General features: G+C 41.7%; 1 protein-coding gene across 10 annotated transcripts in view; it reads left to right on the top strand.

Moving 5' to 3' along the window:
- The window catches only part of SH3KBP1 (SH3 domain containing kinase binding protein 1), a 374,021-nt gene that overhangs the window by 125,423 nt on the left and 229,253 nt on the right, over positions 1-19,345 (top strand). For all 10 annotated transcript variants that reach the window (XM_032286049.1, XM_032286045.1, XM_032286048.1 and 7 more), the window contains one exon: positions 15,721-15,844. In XM_032286049.1, coding sequence (XP_032141940.1) covers positions 15,721-15,844 — 124 coding nt within the window. The remainder of the gene's footprint in view (positions 1-15,720; positions 15,845-19,345) is intronic.

Raw genomic sequence — 19,345 nt, 5'->3', positions numbered from 1 at the left:
TGGGTGACAGAGTGAGACTCAGTCTAAAAAAAAAAAAAAAAAAAAAGTTGGAGCACATGTCCACTCCACTCAGAGTTCCAGCCTTGCTAGATGGTGAGACCCTAGGTAGCAGTGGCCTTCTTTAACACTACCCTCTGATGTAGCACCTGGTATATAATAGGCACTCAGTAATTTTGGCTAAAAGATTTAATGATAATGCACCATCACCTTTTTTACTGTTTCCTGCTGCCGTGTCCTAGAAGCTGTAGGGTTAAACCTAGGAAAGAGTTTTTTTAGAAAATGTTTCCCTTTCCTGCCATTGTGGGGCTGCTAAGGAATAGTATCCTCAAGGTTTTAGTGTCACTTCTGGAGGCCTCTGGGTATTTGTTGCCAGGTCCCATGATGGAGTAGAGTCAGGAGAGCTTACAGAACCTAGACGGGTCAGAGCCAGGAGAAATTTGGATCCTGTTCTTGGTAGATTGGCAGTCTGTTTTGAGAAGAAATGACCAAATTTAGTCATGCCCTGTTAACCTGAATTAACGTATTTCTCTTTAAGCTAAATAAACGTAGATATTTCTAAGCACAAATGAAGACATTCCTGTGTTAGCTGTGATCAGTGGGCCTTTCCCACTCTGAAATGCTTCCTTACCCCCAAACCTAAGCTTTGGAACCAGGCTCCTAAAATCAGGGCTTTGTGATTCCCCATATGAGTTATTCTAAATTGGGCTTCTGGGTGTTTCTTTCTTTTTTTGAAGCAGGGAGCAGATGGGGAGTGTGAGACCTTTTAATAATGTGCATTAACTTTTGCCATAAGATTATTAGAAAAAATAGGTATTTTGTATTTTTTTTTTTTGAGGTAGAGTCTTGCTCTGTCACCCAGGCTGGAATGTAGTGGTGCAACCTCAGCTCACTGCAACCTCCACCTCCTGAGCTCAGGTGGTCCTCCTGCCTCTGTCTCCTGAGTAGCTGGGACTACAGGCGCATGCCACCATGCCCAGCTAATTTTTGTATTTTTTGTGGAGATGGGGTTTCACCATGTTACCCAGGCTGGTCTTAAACTTCTGACCTCAAGAGATCTGCCCACCTTAGTCTCCCAAAGTGCTGGGATTACAGGCATGAACCACTGTGCCCGGCCTGTTTTGTACCTTTAAAAAAATCTTTGAGTGGGAAGGCCTTTGCAATCATGTCACAAATCTGAAAAGGCCAAAGGAAAAAGATTGATTTTACTACATAGAAATTAGGGACTTCTGTATGGACAGAGATAGAATTAATAGAATACATAGACAAATGACAAACAGGTAAATTCTACAACACATATGACAGCCCCGGGGCAATTCTTTTATATACAGAGAGCTATTAGAAATGAGAGGGAAAAAAGGCAGGATGCTATGTAGGAGAATTGACAAAAGACATGAGTAAGCTGATCACAGAAAAAGACAAATGGATAACAGTAAGCATATGGAAAGCTGTTCAACCTTATTTTTTACTAATTAAAGAAATGCAAATTAAATATCATCTTCTGTTATCAGATTGGCAAAAATGAAGACATTTAAAAATACTCAGTATGGGGAAACCAGCTCTCTTCCATGCTATTGGTGCAAGTGTAATTGATAAATTCTTTGGAGGCCAGTTTTTTATTATCTGCTAAAAGTAAGGATGCACCAAGTTGTTGACCCAGAAATTTCACTCTAGGGAATTTGTCCCTCAATTTGCCTTTGTGGTATATGTGCAGAGTTATAGGCACAGTGATGCTCAATGTAGTATTGTTGGTAATTGCAGATGACTTGAGACAACTGAATGGTTTCATGTGGATTATAGTTTGGTGGAAAGAGAACTGTCCCACACCCACTAAAATTCAAATAAGTTACCTATTTAGCCAGCCAAAGATACAGAAATTTAGAAAGGAGGTGGCCTCAGGGCAGGAGCAGATGAGGTATATACAAAAGGCATATCGCAGGCACCAGTCTCCACTCCCAGGTTTCCAGTGGTCTAAATGGCAAGGGAGATTTTGCCACATCTCAGAAACAGCCAGAGACTTTTACTGTGCCACAAGTCTTTTTTTCCATCAGCATTTCAGAAGAGCCAGTGAGGACAACTGTTGTGCCTCCATCTACGGTATGGTGACAAACATGGAGCTCCCCTGGTTCACCTTGCCTGCTGCCTAGACCAAGCCGATTTATCAAGACGGAAATTGCAGTGGAGAAAGAGGAATTCCTGCAGAGCTGGCTGTGTGGGAGACTAGAGTGTTATTATACTCAAGAAATTGGAATTTTTAAAGATAATTTGGCAGGTAGGGGCTTGGAAAGTGTGGGTAGTGCTGATTGGTCAGGTTGGAGATGGAATCATAGTAGGGGTTAAAGTTGAATCACAGAACTGGTTGAGCCAGTTTACCAGTCTGGGTGGTGTCAGCTGATCCAGTACAGGGTCTGCAGAATATCTCAAGCACTGATCTTAGGTTTTACAGTAGTGATGTTATCCCCAGGAGCAATTTGGGGAGGCTCAGACTCTTGCCAGAGGCTGCGTGACCCCTAAACCGTAATTTCTAATCTTGTAGCTAATTTGTTAGCCCTCTAAAGGCATAGTGGTCCCAAGGCAAGAAGAGGGTCTTTTCTGGAAAGGTCTGTTATCAATTTTGTTTTAGAGTCAAACCATAAACTAAATTCCTTCCCAAGGTAAGTTTGGCCTATGCCCAGGAATGAACAAGGACAGCTTAAAGGTTAGAAGCAAGATGGAGTCGGTTAGGTCTGATCTCTTTCATTGTCATAATTTCCTCAGTTACAATTTTTGCAAAGGCAGTTTCACTTCCATGTTCCAAAATCTACTTTGAGACACAACCAGGCTGTCCCCTTTGATACTGATCTGTCCTACAGTTGGATTCTTTGCGGCAATGAGGAAGAGGAGCAAAGCTCTAACTGATGGAGAAGATGTCTAAGATGCATTGTTAAGTGGAAGAAAGCAAGAAGCAATATAGCACACATAGTAAGAGTCCATTTGTGTTTAAAAACAAGTAGGGATGGACACCCCCACTCACCATTAATGGTTTCCAGAGAAGAAGGAATGGGATTTCACTGGGGGATGGACCACATTTATCCTTTGCTCTCTACCCCTTTTGTTACTTATTTTTCGGAATGAACATGTATACCTTTAATTACTAATTTTTGAGTGGTTACGCATGCACACTTTTCAAAGTCATATGTTGCTAAAAGATATATGAGTATCCAGCAGCCTCTTGTCCCTTCTCCTTGTGTCCTTATCTTCTAGAAGGCAATCGTTCTTCAGTTCTAGCTGTTGCTTTTAGTATTTGCTGCTGTACTTCTGAATAATATTCATTGCTGCTCTCTTGGTTTGTCGATTCTAGATATGATTTCTTAACTAGCATGGTAGTTGAGGACTTCAGCTTTTCTCTATATGCACATATCTCAGGTTTTTCTTTAATCCATACTTAATGTTTTCATTAATGTAGCAATGTTGATATTGAATATTGAAGCAAGAATATACTATAATTTCTGTATGTAGCTTTTTTATTTTCTCTCTCTCTCCCCCTTCTCTCTCCCTCTCTCTCTCCTCTCTCTTCCCCTCCCTCCTCCTTCCTCCCTCTCTCTCCCTCCCTCTCTTTCTCTCTCCTTCTTCCCTCTCTGTCCCTCCTTTTCTCTCTTCTCCCTGTCTTCCTCTCTTCTGTCTTTCTCTCCCTCCCTCTCTTTCCCCTTCATTTCCCTCCCCCTCATCCCTTTCCACCTCTCTACCTTTCTCCTTTTCCCTCTCCTGGAAAAACACCAGAGACTTTCAACCTCCTGTTCCACTCTGCTGCCCAGCTGTCAGCCAGGAAATTGCCATCACACCTCCCCCGCCTCCTCTCTCTCATTGACTGTCCTGGATCCTGCATCCTTCTCTTTCTTGTTTTACTCACTTGACTTGGTGGAATGCACCCTCCAATAGCCTTCTGAGGGAGCCAGTGTATGAAAGTAAATTTTTTGAAACTTCTGCAAAACCAACCGCACTAGGAGTTGCATACTAGAAAGTTTTTCCTTTTAGTATTTAACCATCCCTTAGGTCCTGGCCCTTGTCTCTTGGCAGGTGGGGTTCTTCCTCCTATTGATGGAGCCAGAGAATCCTGGGACCCAGAGGCGGTGCCATTTTTCACAAGATCTTATTTAATCTTCAGAATGGCTTGATCAACTAACAAAACTGGGGCACCAAGGTTATGCCCTCAGCAGTATCAGAACCAGGACTTGAAGTGTCAGCTGCTTGGGACAGGCCTTTCCTAACCCAGCTGCTCCTTATTGGAAGAAGGAATAACGGTACCATGCCCCCGTGACACGTGCCATATGCACGATCTTGGTTACAGGGTGAGTCCAATTCTGGTGCCCACTTGTGTCTGGTTCCTGGCAGCTTCAGCTCTAGGTAGCCACCCGTCTCTCTAGAAGTACCTTCCAGTTTCATTGATAGAGTGAGTGAGTGTGTGTGTGTGTGTGTGTGTGTGTGTGTGTCAGAGAGAGAGACTGAGACTGATTTACAGTTATGTTCCTAGCTCCTTGTGGTAATTAAAATGCCTTGCGTATCATTTGTGTAAGCTTGGTGTGATTATTTTTATTGCTACAGTATTTGGTTTCAAGCAATGTAAGAATGTCACCTCCCTCCTCCCATTCCTTTTGTGATGTGAAATGCTTCATTACTTAGGAATTTGCTGCTGATTGTACAGTTTAGCATTTGATCTTTTTGTTAACCACAGTCAGGTGACCACACATAGGGTAATTAGATTAACCCACCCCTCCTCTTCTCTACTGAAACAATGTAAAATCCATTATTCTATTAGCACAGGCCTTCCGTAGATTAATGATCTTGGAGTTGCTGCATGGAAATTTGCATAGCTCCCTACAGTTCTAAGAAATGAAAATGCCCAGCTGTGTAAAAGCTTTAATCAGGAAATGAGCATGAGATGGCATTGTTTTGTCACGGGCTTAGAATAATTTATTCTTGACAATCTAGTTTTCCTGAATGTAAATGTATATAAACATTCTTTCAACAACCAGTAAACAGGTACTGTTTTGTTAAAAATTCAAGATTTTCTTGACGTGGGCTTGGCTTTCAAATCGTTGTCCCTCACACTGGTCACTGCCAAAAGTTTATACTAAAGTCATTTTCTTTGTCTCTCCTCTTTTAAATGGCAGTTTCTAAAGGCTGGGCTTTCAGAGCAAGAACAGTGTTAGGGAGTGAAGGAATGGGGACATGACCATTCCTTCACCGCCTGTGTCATTCTTCACTCAGTCCTTTCTTGCTTGTGTTCTCATCCCCTCTTGGGACCTACTTTCCCTATCTGTCAAATATAGATACTAATGACCCCTGTCTTTTAGTGTGGTTGTGAGCATCGAATGTGTTATCCCATGGAAAGCCTTAGAAAAGTACCTTGTTTATGGTTTACTCTTCATAATGGCAAGCTAATTCCATAACACCTAGGGAAATGATGCAGTTCAGTTTCTTTTTCTATTTAAAAGATCCTAGTACACTTAAATTTTTTTCTGTTATATTATTAGTTTTGGAAGCAATTGTGACTATAAGTGCTTTCATTTATATTGGCACACTGTTAAAAGAATGATAGAACTAATAATAATGGCTAACATTCATTGAATGCCTGGGAGTGAAAGACAAGTGAGACCTATTCCTGACTCTTGGGGCTAGACATAAGGACCATGCTTACAGCCCAGGGGCTGAGGGCACTGTGATAGGCTCTTACTCATCATCAAAGCGTTAAAAAGACAGCAGAAATGGCTGCTGGAACTTGGATGTTGCTTCCTCTTTTTTCTCCTCAAGAGCAAGCATTTTATCTAGCACGTAATCTAACAGTTCCTGTGTGGGGGTACTGCTTCGTGGACTAGGTATGATGTAGTAAGAAACATTTTAAAATTTTTCCAGAGGATACTTTGATGGGAAAAATGTCCATCCCTTAGGGGACTCAGTTTGAGATCGTGTCATTAACATTTTGGAGCATCATTAACCAAACTGTTTAGCTCTTTTTACTTGTACTCTGGGCACCAAAGAAAGCTAGATCCTACCCATGATAAAACTATCATCAATAAGATTTAATGCTGCCTCTTTATATGCATTTTATTTTTCTTGATTGTCATGCCCTTAGTTATTCTTGCATTTTAAGAATCCTTTTTTTTTTTTTTTTTTTTGAAATAGAATCTCACTCTGTTGCCCAGGCTGGAGTGCAGTGGTACAATCTCGGCTCACCGCAACCTCCACCTCCTGCCTCAGCCTCTGGAAGAGCTTGGATTACAGTCACGCACCACCACATCTGGCTAATTTTTTTGTATTTTTAGTAGAAACAGGGTTTCACCATGTTGGCCAGGCTGGTCACAAACTCCTGACCTCAGGTGATCTGCCTGCCTTGGCCTCCCAAAGTGCTGGGATTACAGGTATGAGCCACCACGCCTGGCCTCGAAACTTGAACTTTATAACATATGATTGAAAAAAAAAGTTGATTGGACTTTGCCTGATTTTCCCCACATCTTAGCTTTCCTGTGTCCCCTGCTTAAAGAAACATATGGACTGGAGAGCTTTCTGTAAATCTTTTGTGTATGTTAGCGTATGCCGTTGGATCTTTAAAACTAGCAGTGGAAATTATAAAGCTAAACTCTTATTGGGGGCAGTATCAACTTCTTCCTTGTGTCAATCAAGAAAAATGTCAAGCCTCAATCATTTTAGGACGTTTATTTGTCAAAGTTAAGGACATGTGCCTGGGAGACAGGTCCTATACTTTTCTCTGGAAATGATTTTGAGGGCTCCAAATTTAAAGGGGAAAGGGTGGAATATTAAAAGTATACAATTTTCATATAAGCGGGGGTAGGGAAAAATAGTTATTTATGCCTTTGTCTGGCTCAGTGAATCTGCATTTTTTTTTTTTAACATAAGATGACATAGACAAATGGGGCAGAGCAAAAATGCAGGGAATCTGCATTTTTACATAAGATAACATAGGCAAAATTGGGCCTGGGAACAATCAGATATGCATTTGTGTCTGGTGAGCAGGGAGACTGCACCTATTAAGATAAGTTATCAATTTACATTGTAGTGGTGATATCTTAACAGAAACACCTTAGGATGAAGACCATGGGGCTCACTAGGAATTTCCTTGTGGGCAAAATATGGAGGAGGCATGTAGCTTTTCATCTGGTAGCCATTGTATTTAGGAACCAAAAGGGAAGACAGGGTTGCATGACCCAGTCCCAGCTTGACTTTTCCTTTTAGCTTAGTGATTTTGGGACCCCAAGATTTATTTTCCTTTCACACTTGTTTGCAAAAAAAAAAAAAAAAAAAAAAGGAGCAGTCAATAGTTTAATAATCAGGAAATAGTAAACATATTTCAATTAATGTTTAAGTTAATTGAAATTTTGAGTAGCTAACACAGGCACATGGTGCCAGCTAAAAGGGACAAATATATGCTTTCCCTGTCCCTCGGCCACTCGGTTCCCCTCCCTGTAGGCAGCCTCAGTTATCAGTTTGTTGTGTGTGGCTTCTGTATCACACACGGAGGCGTACATAGAAATGTACACAAATGCTAGCATATGCTATGCGTTTTTTTTTTTTTTTTTAAATAACCTAGCAACATGTCTTGGTAATTGTCTTTCTTGGTATATACAGACTGGCTTCAGTCTTGGAGAGAGTTGCATGGGATTGATTTATGGCCATTCGTCACCTGCTCTCTACTGATACACATGTATGTTCTTTCAGTCTTTTGCTAATTGAAGCAATGGCATAACGATTAATTTTGTACATATGTTGTTTTGCAAGTGTACAAGTATATTTGTAGTTTAAATTCCTAGGAGTAGAAATACTGAGTCAAAAGGCACAGACATTTAAATTTTTGATAGACAATTGTCACACTGCTACCCACGGAGGTTGTACCAATTTATTTATCAATTTATACTCTCCTTTGAAAGTATGTGAGGCTCTCTTTTCCTACACCCTTGCTGACATTATATTATCAATTTTTTATTGTAGACTATCTGACAGATAAAAATATCTTGTTGTAATTTAAAAATTAAGTACATCCCTTCCTAAACTGTCAACTTCTAGAGAGGTTTGTTCTTGGGGGCCTCATAGCCCCCATTCTTTGAGGGGACTAGCTGTGTGCAAGGCACTATGCCACGTGCTGTGAAAACAGACAGTATTCTGAGAGATCCAGATTCTAGTGTGAGGACATATGTAAACATTATTTTAATACAGTAGGTAAATGCAACAATTCTAGGTATGAGAAAATAGCCAGAATGACACAGGGTCCTTCTGTGCACTGAGCACTGTCAGGCACCATTGTACGGGAATCCTACTGTAATTTTCATTTCTCTAATGAATGCATTTAAGCATCTTTTTTTATGTTTGAGTCACTTCTTTCCTTTTTTTCTTTTTTCTTTTGAGAAGAGTCTTGCTCTGTTGCCCAGGCTGGAATGCAGTGGCATGATCTCGGCTTACTGCAACCTCTGCCTCCCGGGTTCAAGCAATTCTCCTGCCCCAGCCTCCTGAGTAGCTGGGACTACAGGTGCATGCCATGATGTCCAGCTAATTTTTTGTATTTTTAGTAGAGATGTGGTTTCACCATGTTAGCCAGGATGGTCTTGATTTCCTGACCTTGTGATCTGCCCACCTCAGCCTCCCAAAGTGCTGGGATTATAGGTGTGGGCCACTTGCACCTGGCTACTTTTTTCTTTTTTGTGACCTGTCCTTTGCTCCTTTGCTGTTTTTTTGTTGGGTTATTGATCTTTTTGCTGATACTTTGTAGAAGGAGCTCTCTCTATAGAAGAGGCAACATTCCCCCAGTTTGTCCTGTCATCGTTGATGAATTTTATTGTTGTTGTTTGCTATGTTACAGTCTTAGTTTTCTGTAATTTATTGACCCTTATTTTTTCAGCTTCTAAATTCTGTGTCAGAGTGTTATCTTTGCCTCTCTGAGATTACAGAAACATTCTTTATTTTCTTCTAGTGCTTTAAAAGGTTTATTTTCTAAATGAGTAAATTAATTTTGAATGTCTAATATTCCCAGTTAAATAAAGAAATAAGTATTGCTTGTGTTTTAAAAAAGTGAGGGACTACATGAATTTTCTTACTATCATCTTCCCTCTGCTTCTAAGTCTGATCTGCATCTTGTTAGGTGAGAAGTTGATGGTGATCCAGTTGTATCTTTATAGGGATGATACAGATCTCCACGTTGTTGCAGCTTTGGGATCAATTGAAAACACTGTGCCACTGATCAGTTGAGGTCAGGAGTTTGAGACCAGCCTGGCCAACATGGTGAAACTCGGTCTCTACTAAAAATACAAAAATTCGCTGGATGTGGTGGTGGGTGCCTGTAATCCCAGCTACTAGGGAGACTGAGACAGGAGAATTGCTTGAACCCAGGAGGCAGAGGTTGTGACAGAGCAAGACTTCTCCCTCCCCCAGCCAAAAAAAAAAAAAGAAAATATTCTACTTCATCTGTAGGTAGTCGTCTTGCCCATAACACTCTACTAAATTGGTCATTCATCTGATAGATATTTTTATGTGTCCAAACAACTGGTTGATATTGACACCCTTTGATCCAGTGGTAATAATCTAGATGTTTAGTGGGGTGTAGGCAAACATAAAGGCACCAACTGTCATGCAACTAATTTTACACTGTACATCAGGATGCAGCGTTATCTCTTTGGAACACAAAGGTAGCCGTTCTCACTTTTGTCCAGTATCTATCACTTGTTGTGGTCTTTATAGTGTTCATCCCCATCCTGTAGGTCATGAGCTTCTTGCTCTTGTTCTCATGTTCTTGTTATTTTCCTATTCGTGTTATCAGTGATTCTTGGAAGAAAATACTGCAAGTATATGATGTTGCAAATATGCAGTTAAAGATTGACATAGAACATGGCCATAGGTATCCTATTACATTTCTTGAAATTTCCTTGTTAGATTTAAGCTGAAAATGCCATTGGAATATTTATGAGTATATATCAAAACACTTTTCTGAGCATCAGCATATTTTGTAAATATGAAAAAGCTATTATGGTGTGAGACATCAACATGGTTTCACTATGTAATTTTTAGGGCAAATTATGAAATATTTAAAGCATATAATATCTGTGTGCCCACCACCCCTGCTTTATAAAATCCTCATATTTTGCCATATTTACTTTATAAATTTTTTCTTCTTTACAGTTCTCTCTAATGAAGTTGGTGCATTTGGTGGTTTGATAGCATGGGTATTTTCTTTTATTGTGGTAATCAGATATATTTTTTAAAGAAATGGAATGTTATAGATACAACTGAAGCTCCACTTGGTAGTCTGCCATACTCTCAGAATACTTGCTCTGTCTTCCCAGGTGTTCTGAGACAGACCAGTCTTTTCTGAAGAGAGCCAAATACTGGGAGGCATAGTCTCTGCATGCAGGGAAGATACTCACAGGGCAGCTGTTCCTCAGACTTGCCTTTTGCATGGGGTGGGGTGGGGTGGGGTGGGGGGAGAAAGATGCATGTCGGGGAGCAGTGTGCTATTCTAGGTTTGCATATCTATTCAAAGCTCTCTTGATCAGTAGATTTGGTATAAGTGTTTGTTTTTAGTGACTTTTAAAATCTCCTGCCAATGGTAATTTTGCAAAATGGTTTTTCATGAACTAGTGCAGGGGGCACAGCTGTGATCCCACAGACACGTCTGGGTCTAAAGGAAGCCTTTACTCCAGAAAGAAGTAGAGCAGGATTGAGGTTAGGCTGATGAATGATGTCTGTTTTGTCTGCCTTGCTTCCACCCTAAGCCAAGGGGGCTCTGCCCAACCTCACTCAGCTCTTTGAATGCAGACAGAAGTACCAGGACCAGCATTCTGGGCAGGTAAGGGGGATGCCCAGCTTTCCCTGGTGTCCGTAGCACCAGCCTGTTCTGTGTGCTAGTACTGTTGGTGGCAGGAGAGAAGGAAATCTGGCAAGGTAGGAGGAAAGCAGCTGACATGGAAAACAAGGATGCCCTGGTGGGAACAGATCCGTTCATCTGATTGGATAGGTGAGAGGAGACACGCCTTGGCTCACCCATTCCATAGGGTGCATCTGGCACATTCCGACCACCTGCTACACTGATGTTGATCCCAGAAAACATCTCACCTCCTGAGATGAACATTGAAATACTCAAGCACTAGCTTTGTGTATTTCTGACCTCCTAGGACAAAATATCAGCACATTTCAGTTTAAAATAATCTGTCTTCTTTCAGTTTAAGCATTTGTGGTGTTCTTTTAAATTGAAATTGCATGCAGTAAAGTGCAGAAGTCTTAGAAATACAGTTCAGTGAATATTTTGGTCTATGTACACCTGTGTAACCATCACCCAGACCTCATTATAGGTCATTTTCATCCTCCCAGCAGGCTCCCTTGTACGCCTCCCTAAGAGTAACTGCTGTTCTGAGATGTCTCACCAATGATTAATTTTGCCTGTTGTTGGGTTTCACATAATTGGAATCATGTAGTATCTTTTGTGTCTGGCTTCTGTCATTCAACATTATGACTGTGAATTTTATCGGTGTTATGTGTAGTTCTTTTTAAAATAGTATTTGATATTTAATAATGAGAGTAGATAATCAATTTGTGTACTACTCTCTAATTCACTCTTTGATCCTGAAAACACCTCTCGGACGGTTCATTTATTGTTAGACCTCTTTTACAAGTGACAAAATGGCTGCATAGAGGCTTTAAGTATTTCCCCCAAGGTCATACCTCTAATAAATGATGTCAGTACTAGTTCTGGTTTTCTGATGCACAGCATCATTCTCCATTCATCGTGAAGTCTGTGCCTTAACCTGTGTTATGAATGATGGAAGAAGTAAAGGTGAGAGGAGGGAAGGGCCCCCAAACTGAGCATGTTTCTGTATTTTACTGTGTAGTATTTTGGTTAGAGACTGACCAGTTAATTTAAAGGAGTTAACACTGAACCCAGCCAACCCGCCAACACCTGTAAAGTATGTAGGGGATGGGGAAGGAGAAGAGAAAAGAGGTAGCCAGCTTGGCCCAGCAGCCAGCCACATCAAGGCAATGCAGCTCATCAGAAAGCAGACTGTCCTAGCATAATTCTCAGTTGCATGCAAATCATGTGTTTGTCCAGTGAGGTTGCCGTTTGCAGGCTGCTGAATATGTCGTGGAGAATTTTTGCCAGAGTGGCATTATTGGGGCTTTTTGGTCTCTGAATATGGGCAGGCCATCCCAGGCTCTGTGTGGTACAATGCTTTTGGGAAGCTAGAATGGTGTGAGTTCTCTTCCTTTTTTCAAGTGGCCCTTGTGACACAGCTGAAGTGTCCTTGCAGCATTGATATCTTATTGATGGCCTCGGTTTTATTGTACTTGCCGAGTTTCCATTGTAAGAGATCAGATTTGAGATAAAGAGAAGCCGGGTTTCCTTTGCCTTCTTAAGAGGTTTGTTGATACCCTTTCTATTCTGTATAGCCTTTAAGCAAGCAAAATCATTGTTGATTTATATATGTGGGCAGGTATGTATACATTTTCATAAGCCCTCATGGCCTGCAATTCTGGTTCAGGGTGTGGCCTCTACTACTGAGATTATAGAACCCGGGTTCTTAACAAATGTTTAAAAAAAGAAAAAAACATAGGCCTGGTGGTCAGAAAGTTACAATTAAAGACTGGGGGGCTAGGAACCCCTGTCCTAGGAAATTCAGAGTCCCATGACCTGGATCAGAACCTCGGAGAGTTCCAGGTACGTGGCTCTTGGCAGCTATACAGAGGTAGGAGTTGCTCTAGTGCCAAGCCAACCCTCCTCTGCAGGAACAAGCTTGTCTATGTGCATGGATAATAAGGAACTTCGAAGATTTGAGCCTCAATAGTCTTGGACTTTATAGGTAAGGTGATCTGTTACATTATTTAATTGTGGCGAGAAGCTAAGGTTTCCACTGGAGCCACAGGCTGAGTGGTTTTGAGTCTCCCGCCTATAGTCATGACACTGATTCTTCTCAGGAGGTGAGATGTAGCAGGAGAGCTCTGCCTAGAAGGCTCAGAGTTTGGTCTCGTGGCCAGCTCTGCCCCTTGCTAGCTTTGTGGCCTTCATCTGGTCTTGCATCTTTTCTGACTGGGTCTCATTATACTTATGTATAAAAATATATGTCTGGCAAAATCAGGTGGTGTTTTTTTTTTTTTTCCTGACAGTGTTGTTAACAGCAAGTGAAAATAATAGCTGCTAAAGCACTTTAATTTATAAGCCTTTGCCAGTGTACAGTTGTATCATTGCTAGCATCATCACCTATTTTTAGAGCCTTTGGATAGGAGTCCATGACATCAGGATTCTGTAAACATAAGGTGTTGTCCAAGCAGTGCGGCACTTATATTTGCATGGTAATTGGTACTGTGGGGTCAGCATGCATGTCAGATATTTTTAGAAGCAAGTACACAGGGACTTGTGGTTTGCTGTTCAATTTGAAAAGTGTTTGAATGAAAGCTTGTCCTGTGGTCTTTGGGAAGTAACTGGAGATTTTCTAGGGATTGACAAGAACAGACATTTGAGTGTCCATTATGGTAGTGCAGAGGGTGAAGTGGGAGGGGTGAGATTGGAGGCAGGAAGATGTGATTATAATCCAGTCAGGACTCTGGGAAAGAGTAGTTAAGAGATGAGCTCTCCTCTGTAATTCCAGCACTTTGGGAGGCCAAGGTGAGTGGATCACTTGAGGTCAGGAGTTTGAGACCAGCCTGGCCAATATCACAAAACTCTGTCTCTACTAAAAAAATACAAAAATTAGCCAGACGAGGTGGCATGTGCCTGTAATCCCAGCTACTCGGGAGGCTGAGACATAACAATTGCCTGAACCTGGGAGGCGGAGGTTGTAGAGATCACGCCACTGCACTCCAGCCTGGGCAACAGAGTGAGACTGTCTTAAAAAAAAAGAGATGAGCTCTGAAGCTAGACAGGTTGGATTCAAATTCTGGCTCCTACTTGTTTGACCTTGAGCAAGTTTCCTTAGTGTTGTGCTGTCGTGTTTCTGCATTACATTGTGTCAAGGTGGGGAATTTGTGCGTGCACGGTCATACCCACACTGCGATGGAAAATGAGGTTTGAGCAACTGTTCTTCCCCTAAAGAAGCACCCAGTGGGGAAATGAGCCTACCTGGTAGCTTGTTGTCTTTACTTCCAGAGCCATAGCAGGCTGGCAGCCATCACCAAGATAGCATCCTGTCATGTAGCTCAGGCAGGCAGTGTTTGCAGATTGTCCCCTGAGGCCATCTGCCTGTGAGGCCACAGGAACCCCTGGCAACTGCTGCTCTAGCAGGTGCTGGGGCTGCTGAGGTAGGTGTTCGTGTACATGCACGCGAGCATACACAGCTTTGTGTGGGGTGCAGAGGTACTGGTATTGACCTTGGGCTGAGCTTCGCCTGGTTAGGCCTCTGGGACGCCAGCTGAAATGCTCAACCTAGCAAAGCGCCAGCCCCAGTTGTTGGTTTCCGGTGGGGCCCTGGTGAGGGAGGAAAGGAGGGTGAGGCTGCTGTGAACAGAGCCGGCAATAGGGGAATTGGATATGGTAACTAACACACTCTTGAGTATGCAGGAAGCTGCAGGCAGTCGCATTGTTTTGACAAACTTTTGTTGCTTACTTTCTGCCCCTGCCCTCTGCTTGGGCCTAATCATGGCCCCCTACTTAATGTAGCATCTCTCTTCCTTCCAGCGGGGAGCCAATCTCCATTTCTTACCTTGTGGGCTCTTGCTAAGGAACACATCCCTCATCTTTGAGCTCTTCCTGCCATTCAGCCATGCTTGGGGTCAGCCCCTAAGCTTTCACTTTTCCTCAAAAAAGCTACTGTGATTATGGGTTCAGACAAGCCTAGAAACTCTTTACTCCTTTTGGAGGAATTCCTGTATACAGACCTATGCTTTGTGAGTCACTATTATCTTGGGCTATTAATGCTTTTGAAAACAATTATGTAAATTATTAAAGTAATTTGAAATAATTATATCAGCCATTAGAATTTAGAAATTTAAATCTTAATGGAGCTTTAAGAGTCTACCTTGAGCAGGGGTCAGTGAACTTTTTCTGTAAAGGGCCAGATATTTTAGACTTTGATATCTTGTTGCAACTACTCAATTCCGCTGGTGTAGCATCAAAGCAGCCATACAAAATACTTAAATGCGTGAGTGTATTTGTGTTCTAAAGAAACTTTCTTTACAAAAGTGAGTGGTGAGCTTTCACTTGCTGACCCCTGATCTAGAGTGATAAGCCATCCTTACTTTTTTCTTTGTCAATAGTTGAAATTGCCAGAGCAACTTGATGACTGCAAATGCATTAGAATCATCTTTTTTTAGGTTTAGTATACTTGTGAGCACAATGGTAATTTGGGAATATGCTTCTCTAAATCTCTGTTGAGAAGAAGAGAAATCAGAATGCTTTTTAAGGGGGTGAGTCTTCTTGGCTAAAGTTTGTCATTGTTTAACAAGAACAGGCTGTCACTTAGAGCTGTATGGTGGCTTTTATGTTTCACTCATTGTGTTTATAGTCACATAGAATGGCCATAGTTTTATAAGGTCGCCTCATCATACTGGGCCTTATTCCATTTTATAAGACCAGGTGCATCTCCAATAAATGTAAGAAGACTACAAAAATATAGAAAATCGTGTTTTTAAAGCATCATGTTATGTTAAGTTGGCATTGCTATAGTTCATTTCCAGAAAGATGAAACTTAAGATAGTCCAAGAGGCATTCTAAAGATTCAAACTATAGTCTTGTTTTCCTTTTATCTGTCCTCACAGGAAATAAAGAAAGAGATGAAGAAAGACCCTCTCGCCAACAAAGCTCCAGAAAAGCCCATGCATGAAGTGCCCAGTGGAAACTCTTTGCTGTCTTCTGAAACGATTTTAAGAACCAATAAGAGAGGTATGGGAAAGGAAAAAGAGTTCCCCTCCCTGAACACAAACAAAAACTGGAAACTTCTGGTGAACTGTGTCAAATTTTATATTGCTGAAAAATTGAATAGAGTTTGTCCTTTTGTCTTTTGGGTATACATTTTGGATACACACACATGCTTACTTAGCAATTGACTATATCTAGATCTATATCTAGATATATATCTAGATATAGATATAGATATATAGTAACTTTAATATAGGGAACTAATAAAAATTTTTTTCACAATGAGAAAGTGGACTGCATTTGTAAATGATGATTTTTCTAGGTCTTTTTTTTTTCTAGATCTTTAGCTTTCCCTTTCATATCTATTTTTATGGATGAAAGGTGAATTTAGAGAATGCTGTGGTGCAGGCATGAGCAATGTGTCTAACCACACTATCCTTTTAATTTAAGGCAAACCTTATCAAGTTCTTTGTCTAGCTAACTGCTAGGCTCCCTAGTGCAGACCCTGCCTCCCTGAGTTTATAAGGCAGAACGTGCAAAGATACAGCTAACACATCCATCTGACCAGGAGACCTTTAACAATCTTGTTTTCTCTCTTTTGAGACCTCAAGGCAGATATTCAGGTTTCAGCTTGTTGGAGTTTTGTTTTCTCTCCCTCCCCTCTTGGAGATAATTGTTTGAAAAAATGTGAGAGAGAATACAGGACTGCAGAGATTTTATATTGTGGGCACACTAGGGTCCTTCAGTTTTTCCTGATCTTGGACCAGCCAGGGCACATGCTGAGCATGTCTGTAGGTTAGTGCTCTGCTGACAGCTTTTAGTGGGCTTATTACTTCCTTAAAGATAAATAGAGAGCTGTTCAAAAGCGGCACAGGAACTAGATTAGCAAAGGGTTCCATTAACCAGAAAAACAGAAGGCAAGTTTGCATAACCATGGGGAGGAAGAACAGCTAATCTTTCATAAAATTTAGACAGGATAAGAATTTGTCCAGTAAACTGCCCATTGATCACAGCTTTGTGCCTCTTTTCCTTCCTGTCTCTTCCTCTGCCATCTCCAGCTGCCTGGGTTACATTTCCCTTTTTGAATTATTCAGATCAAATATTGGCTAGAGGCCCACATTGGATAGCAGCTATAGGATTTTCTTTCTTTTCTCGTTTTCTTAAATTCATCCTACCAAAGTAGGGGATTTCCCATTTTAAGAATTAAGTGCCCTTTGCTGTAAAACTACAGTCTTGGCCAAAAGTGCCTCCTGCATTCTTTCAAATAAGCTCTCAAACTACTGAGACCTGCATTCATTGGATTTGGTGAGCTAGAGTTCGGTGTGTCGTCTTTCTGCACTTCCAAACCAATGAGAAGGAGCCCTCCCATTCCTCCGGCTGCCTCTTGGGTCTGTAAGCACAGCAGTTGCACACACGTTGACCAGCAGCAAGGCCTCTTTGGCTAGCCCTGGTTTTTGTCAAGTCAATAAGAGATTTAAAACAATTAATTAATTTAACAAGGGAAGGAATTAATTTAGGTAAGGAGTTGAGGTAATTATTTGGATGAGTTCAGTAAAATTACCTGAGAACTTTAAATCAACGATGGAATAGAATTTTTCAGATGACTGTCTCTTCACAAGTAAAATCTGGCCTCTGAGTTTCCCCATGGAATTTTTCATTCACCAAAAATTGGAATGCAAAGGGATGGCTTACTACCTTATGTTCCTTTTTGAAAGCCTTTTGCCTTGGGCCTGCAGCCTGATTATGGCCAACCTTTCACTCCGAGGCATTTTATATACGGAATCTGCTGGTGGTTGTGAGACCCAAGTACATGGAGGCATTCTGTAAATACGAAGCCCAAAACAAATCTTCTTCATTCTGTCCGAGGCTTCACCCTGACCTCCTGGGTCACCTGGGCCTAACATAAATTTCCAGCTGAAGGGAAGCATTGTGTACCAGGCCCTGGGCTGCCTCTGGCCCTCCCCCACCCATCAAGACTACCAGTATTCTACTACTCCTTATAATAAACAGCGGGGGTAGATTGATTGGCCTTGTCAGGCCAGATAAATAGTTCATTGTACTGAGCTCAAAAGCTACATTTTTTCCCCACCCCAAATCAATGGAAAAAACACTTTTTCCCCCGTTAAAACAAGGATCAGAGGCTAAATCTGTGGGATGATTCTAGTTACTTATAAATACTTCCGTCTAACTAATTTTTAAAGTTTTATGAGTTATTGTAAATGACTGAAGGGGCCCCCTCCTCCTTTGTTTCCATCATCAAGCTTTGTCTCCAGCAACCTTTCCGATGTTTCGGTCTATTACTGTTGCTGTGGCTATTAGGGAAGGAAGTTGCTTTCAGGGTTTATTAACAGCCTGCTTTGATTCGCCAACATGGGTTCTTAGAGGATATGAGTCCACCTTGTGGTTCAGCCTTGGACCCTGTAAGAATTTAATAGAATGAACACAAGTTCTCTTCCTTCAATTTGATCAAAGACGAGATGACTGTTTTCTTTATATGGACTTCATCATTTGATACATGCTTGAAATTGGTTTAATAATGAAATATTGAAGTCTATTTCTATCATGAGTCTGAAATTGAACCACTTCATTGGGTCCTGAACTTGAGATAGGCCTAGCTGAAGAAGTTTGCCTCATTGTGTTCAGCTGTTTTTGCATCTTCTAACATGCCGCACTTTGCAGCAGCTGCAAACAGATAGTAGTCCCTTACATTGTGGGATGAGCTCACCCTCCCCAGACACCTGCATAAGGTCAGAAGCCATCTTGGGTTTGAAGGAAGCTATTCATAGCCTTGAGAAAAGGCCAGGGCTATGGAAACCTTAGTTTGGGGACTGATCAGTTTCAATTTTCAGTTTTAACCTTTGTAAATGTCTGCAGAGTTGATTTAGGGAGGTACTGGAATGACTCCATGGGCTTTCTTTTCTTCTTTTTTTTTTTAAACAGGGTATCACTCTGGCACCCAGGCTGGAGTGCAGTGGCACAATTATGGCTCACTGCAGCCTCCACCTCCCTGGGGTCGGGTGATCCTCCCACCTCCTGAGTAGCTGGGACTACAAGGTGTGAGCCACCACACCTGGCTAATTTACTGATTTTTTGTAGACCTGGGGTTTTGCCATGTTGCCAGGCTGGTCTTGAACTCCTGGGCTCAAGCAAGCCTCCTGCCTCAGGCACCCAGAGTGCTGGGATTACAGGTATAAGCCACCGTGCCTGGCTGGCTTTTCTTTCTTTCTTTTTTTTTTTTTTCTGAGATGGAGTTTTGCTCTTGTTACCCAGGCTGGAATACAATGGCGCCATCTCGGCTCACCGCAACCTCCGCCTCCTGGGTTCAAGCAGTTCTCCTGCCTCAGCCTCCCAAGCAGCTGGGACTACAGGCGCGCGTCACCATGCCCAGCTAATTTTTGTATTTTTTTTTTAGTAGAGACGGGGTTTCACCATGTTGACCAGGATGGTCTCGACCTCTTGACCTCGTGATCCACCCGCCTCGGCCTCCCAAAGTGCTGGGATTATAGGCATGAGCCACCGCGCCTG

This window comes from Sapajus apella, unplaced genomic scaffold, assembly GCF_009761245.1.
Source record: "Sapajus apella isolate SASKATOON/1434 unplaced genomic scaffold, GSC_monkey_1.0 scaffold17, whole genome shotgun sequence".
NCBI classification, from domain to species: Eukaryota; Metazoa; Chordata; class Mammalia; order Primates; family Cebidae; genus Sapajus; species Sapajus apella.
This window is presented reverse-complemented; position numbering and strand designations above follow the sequence as displayed.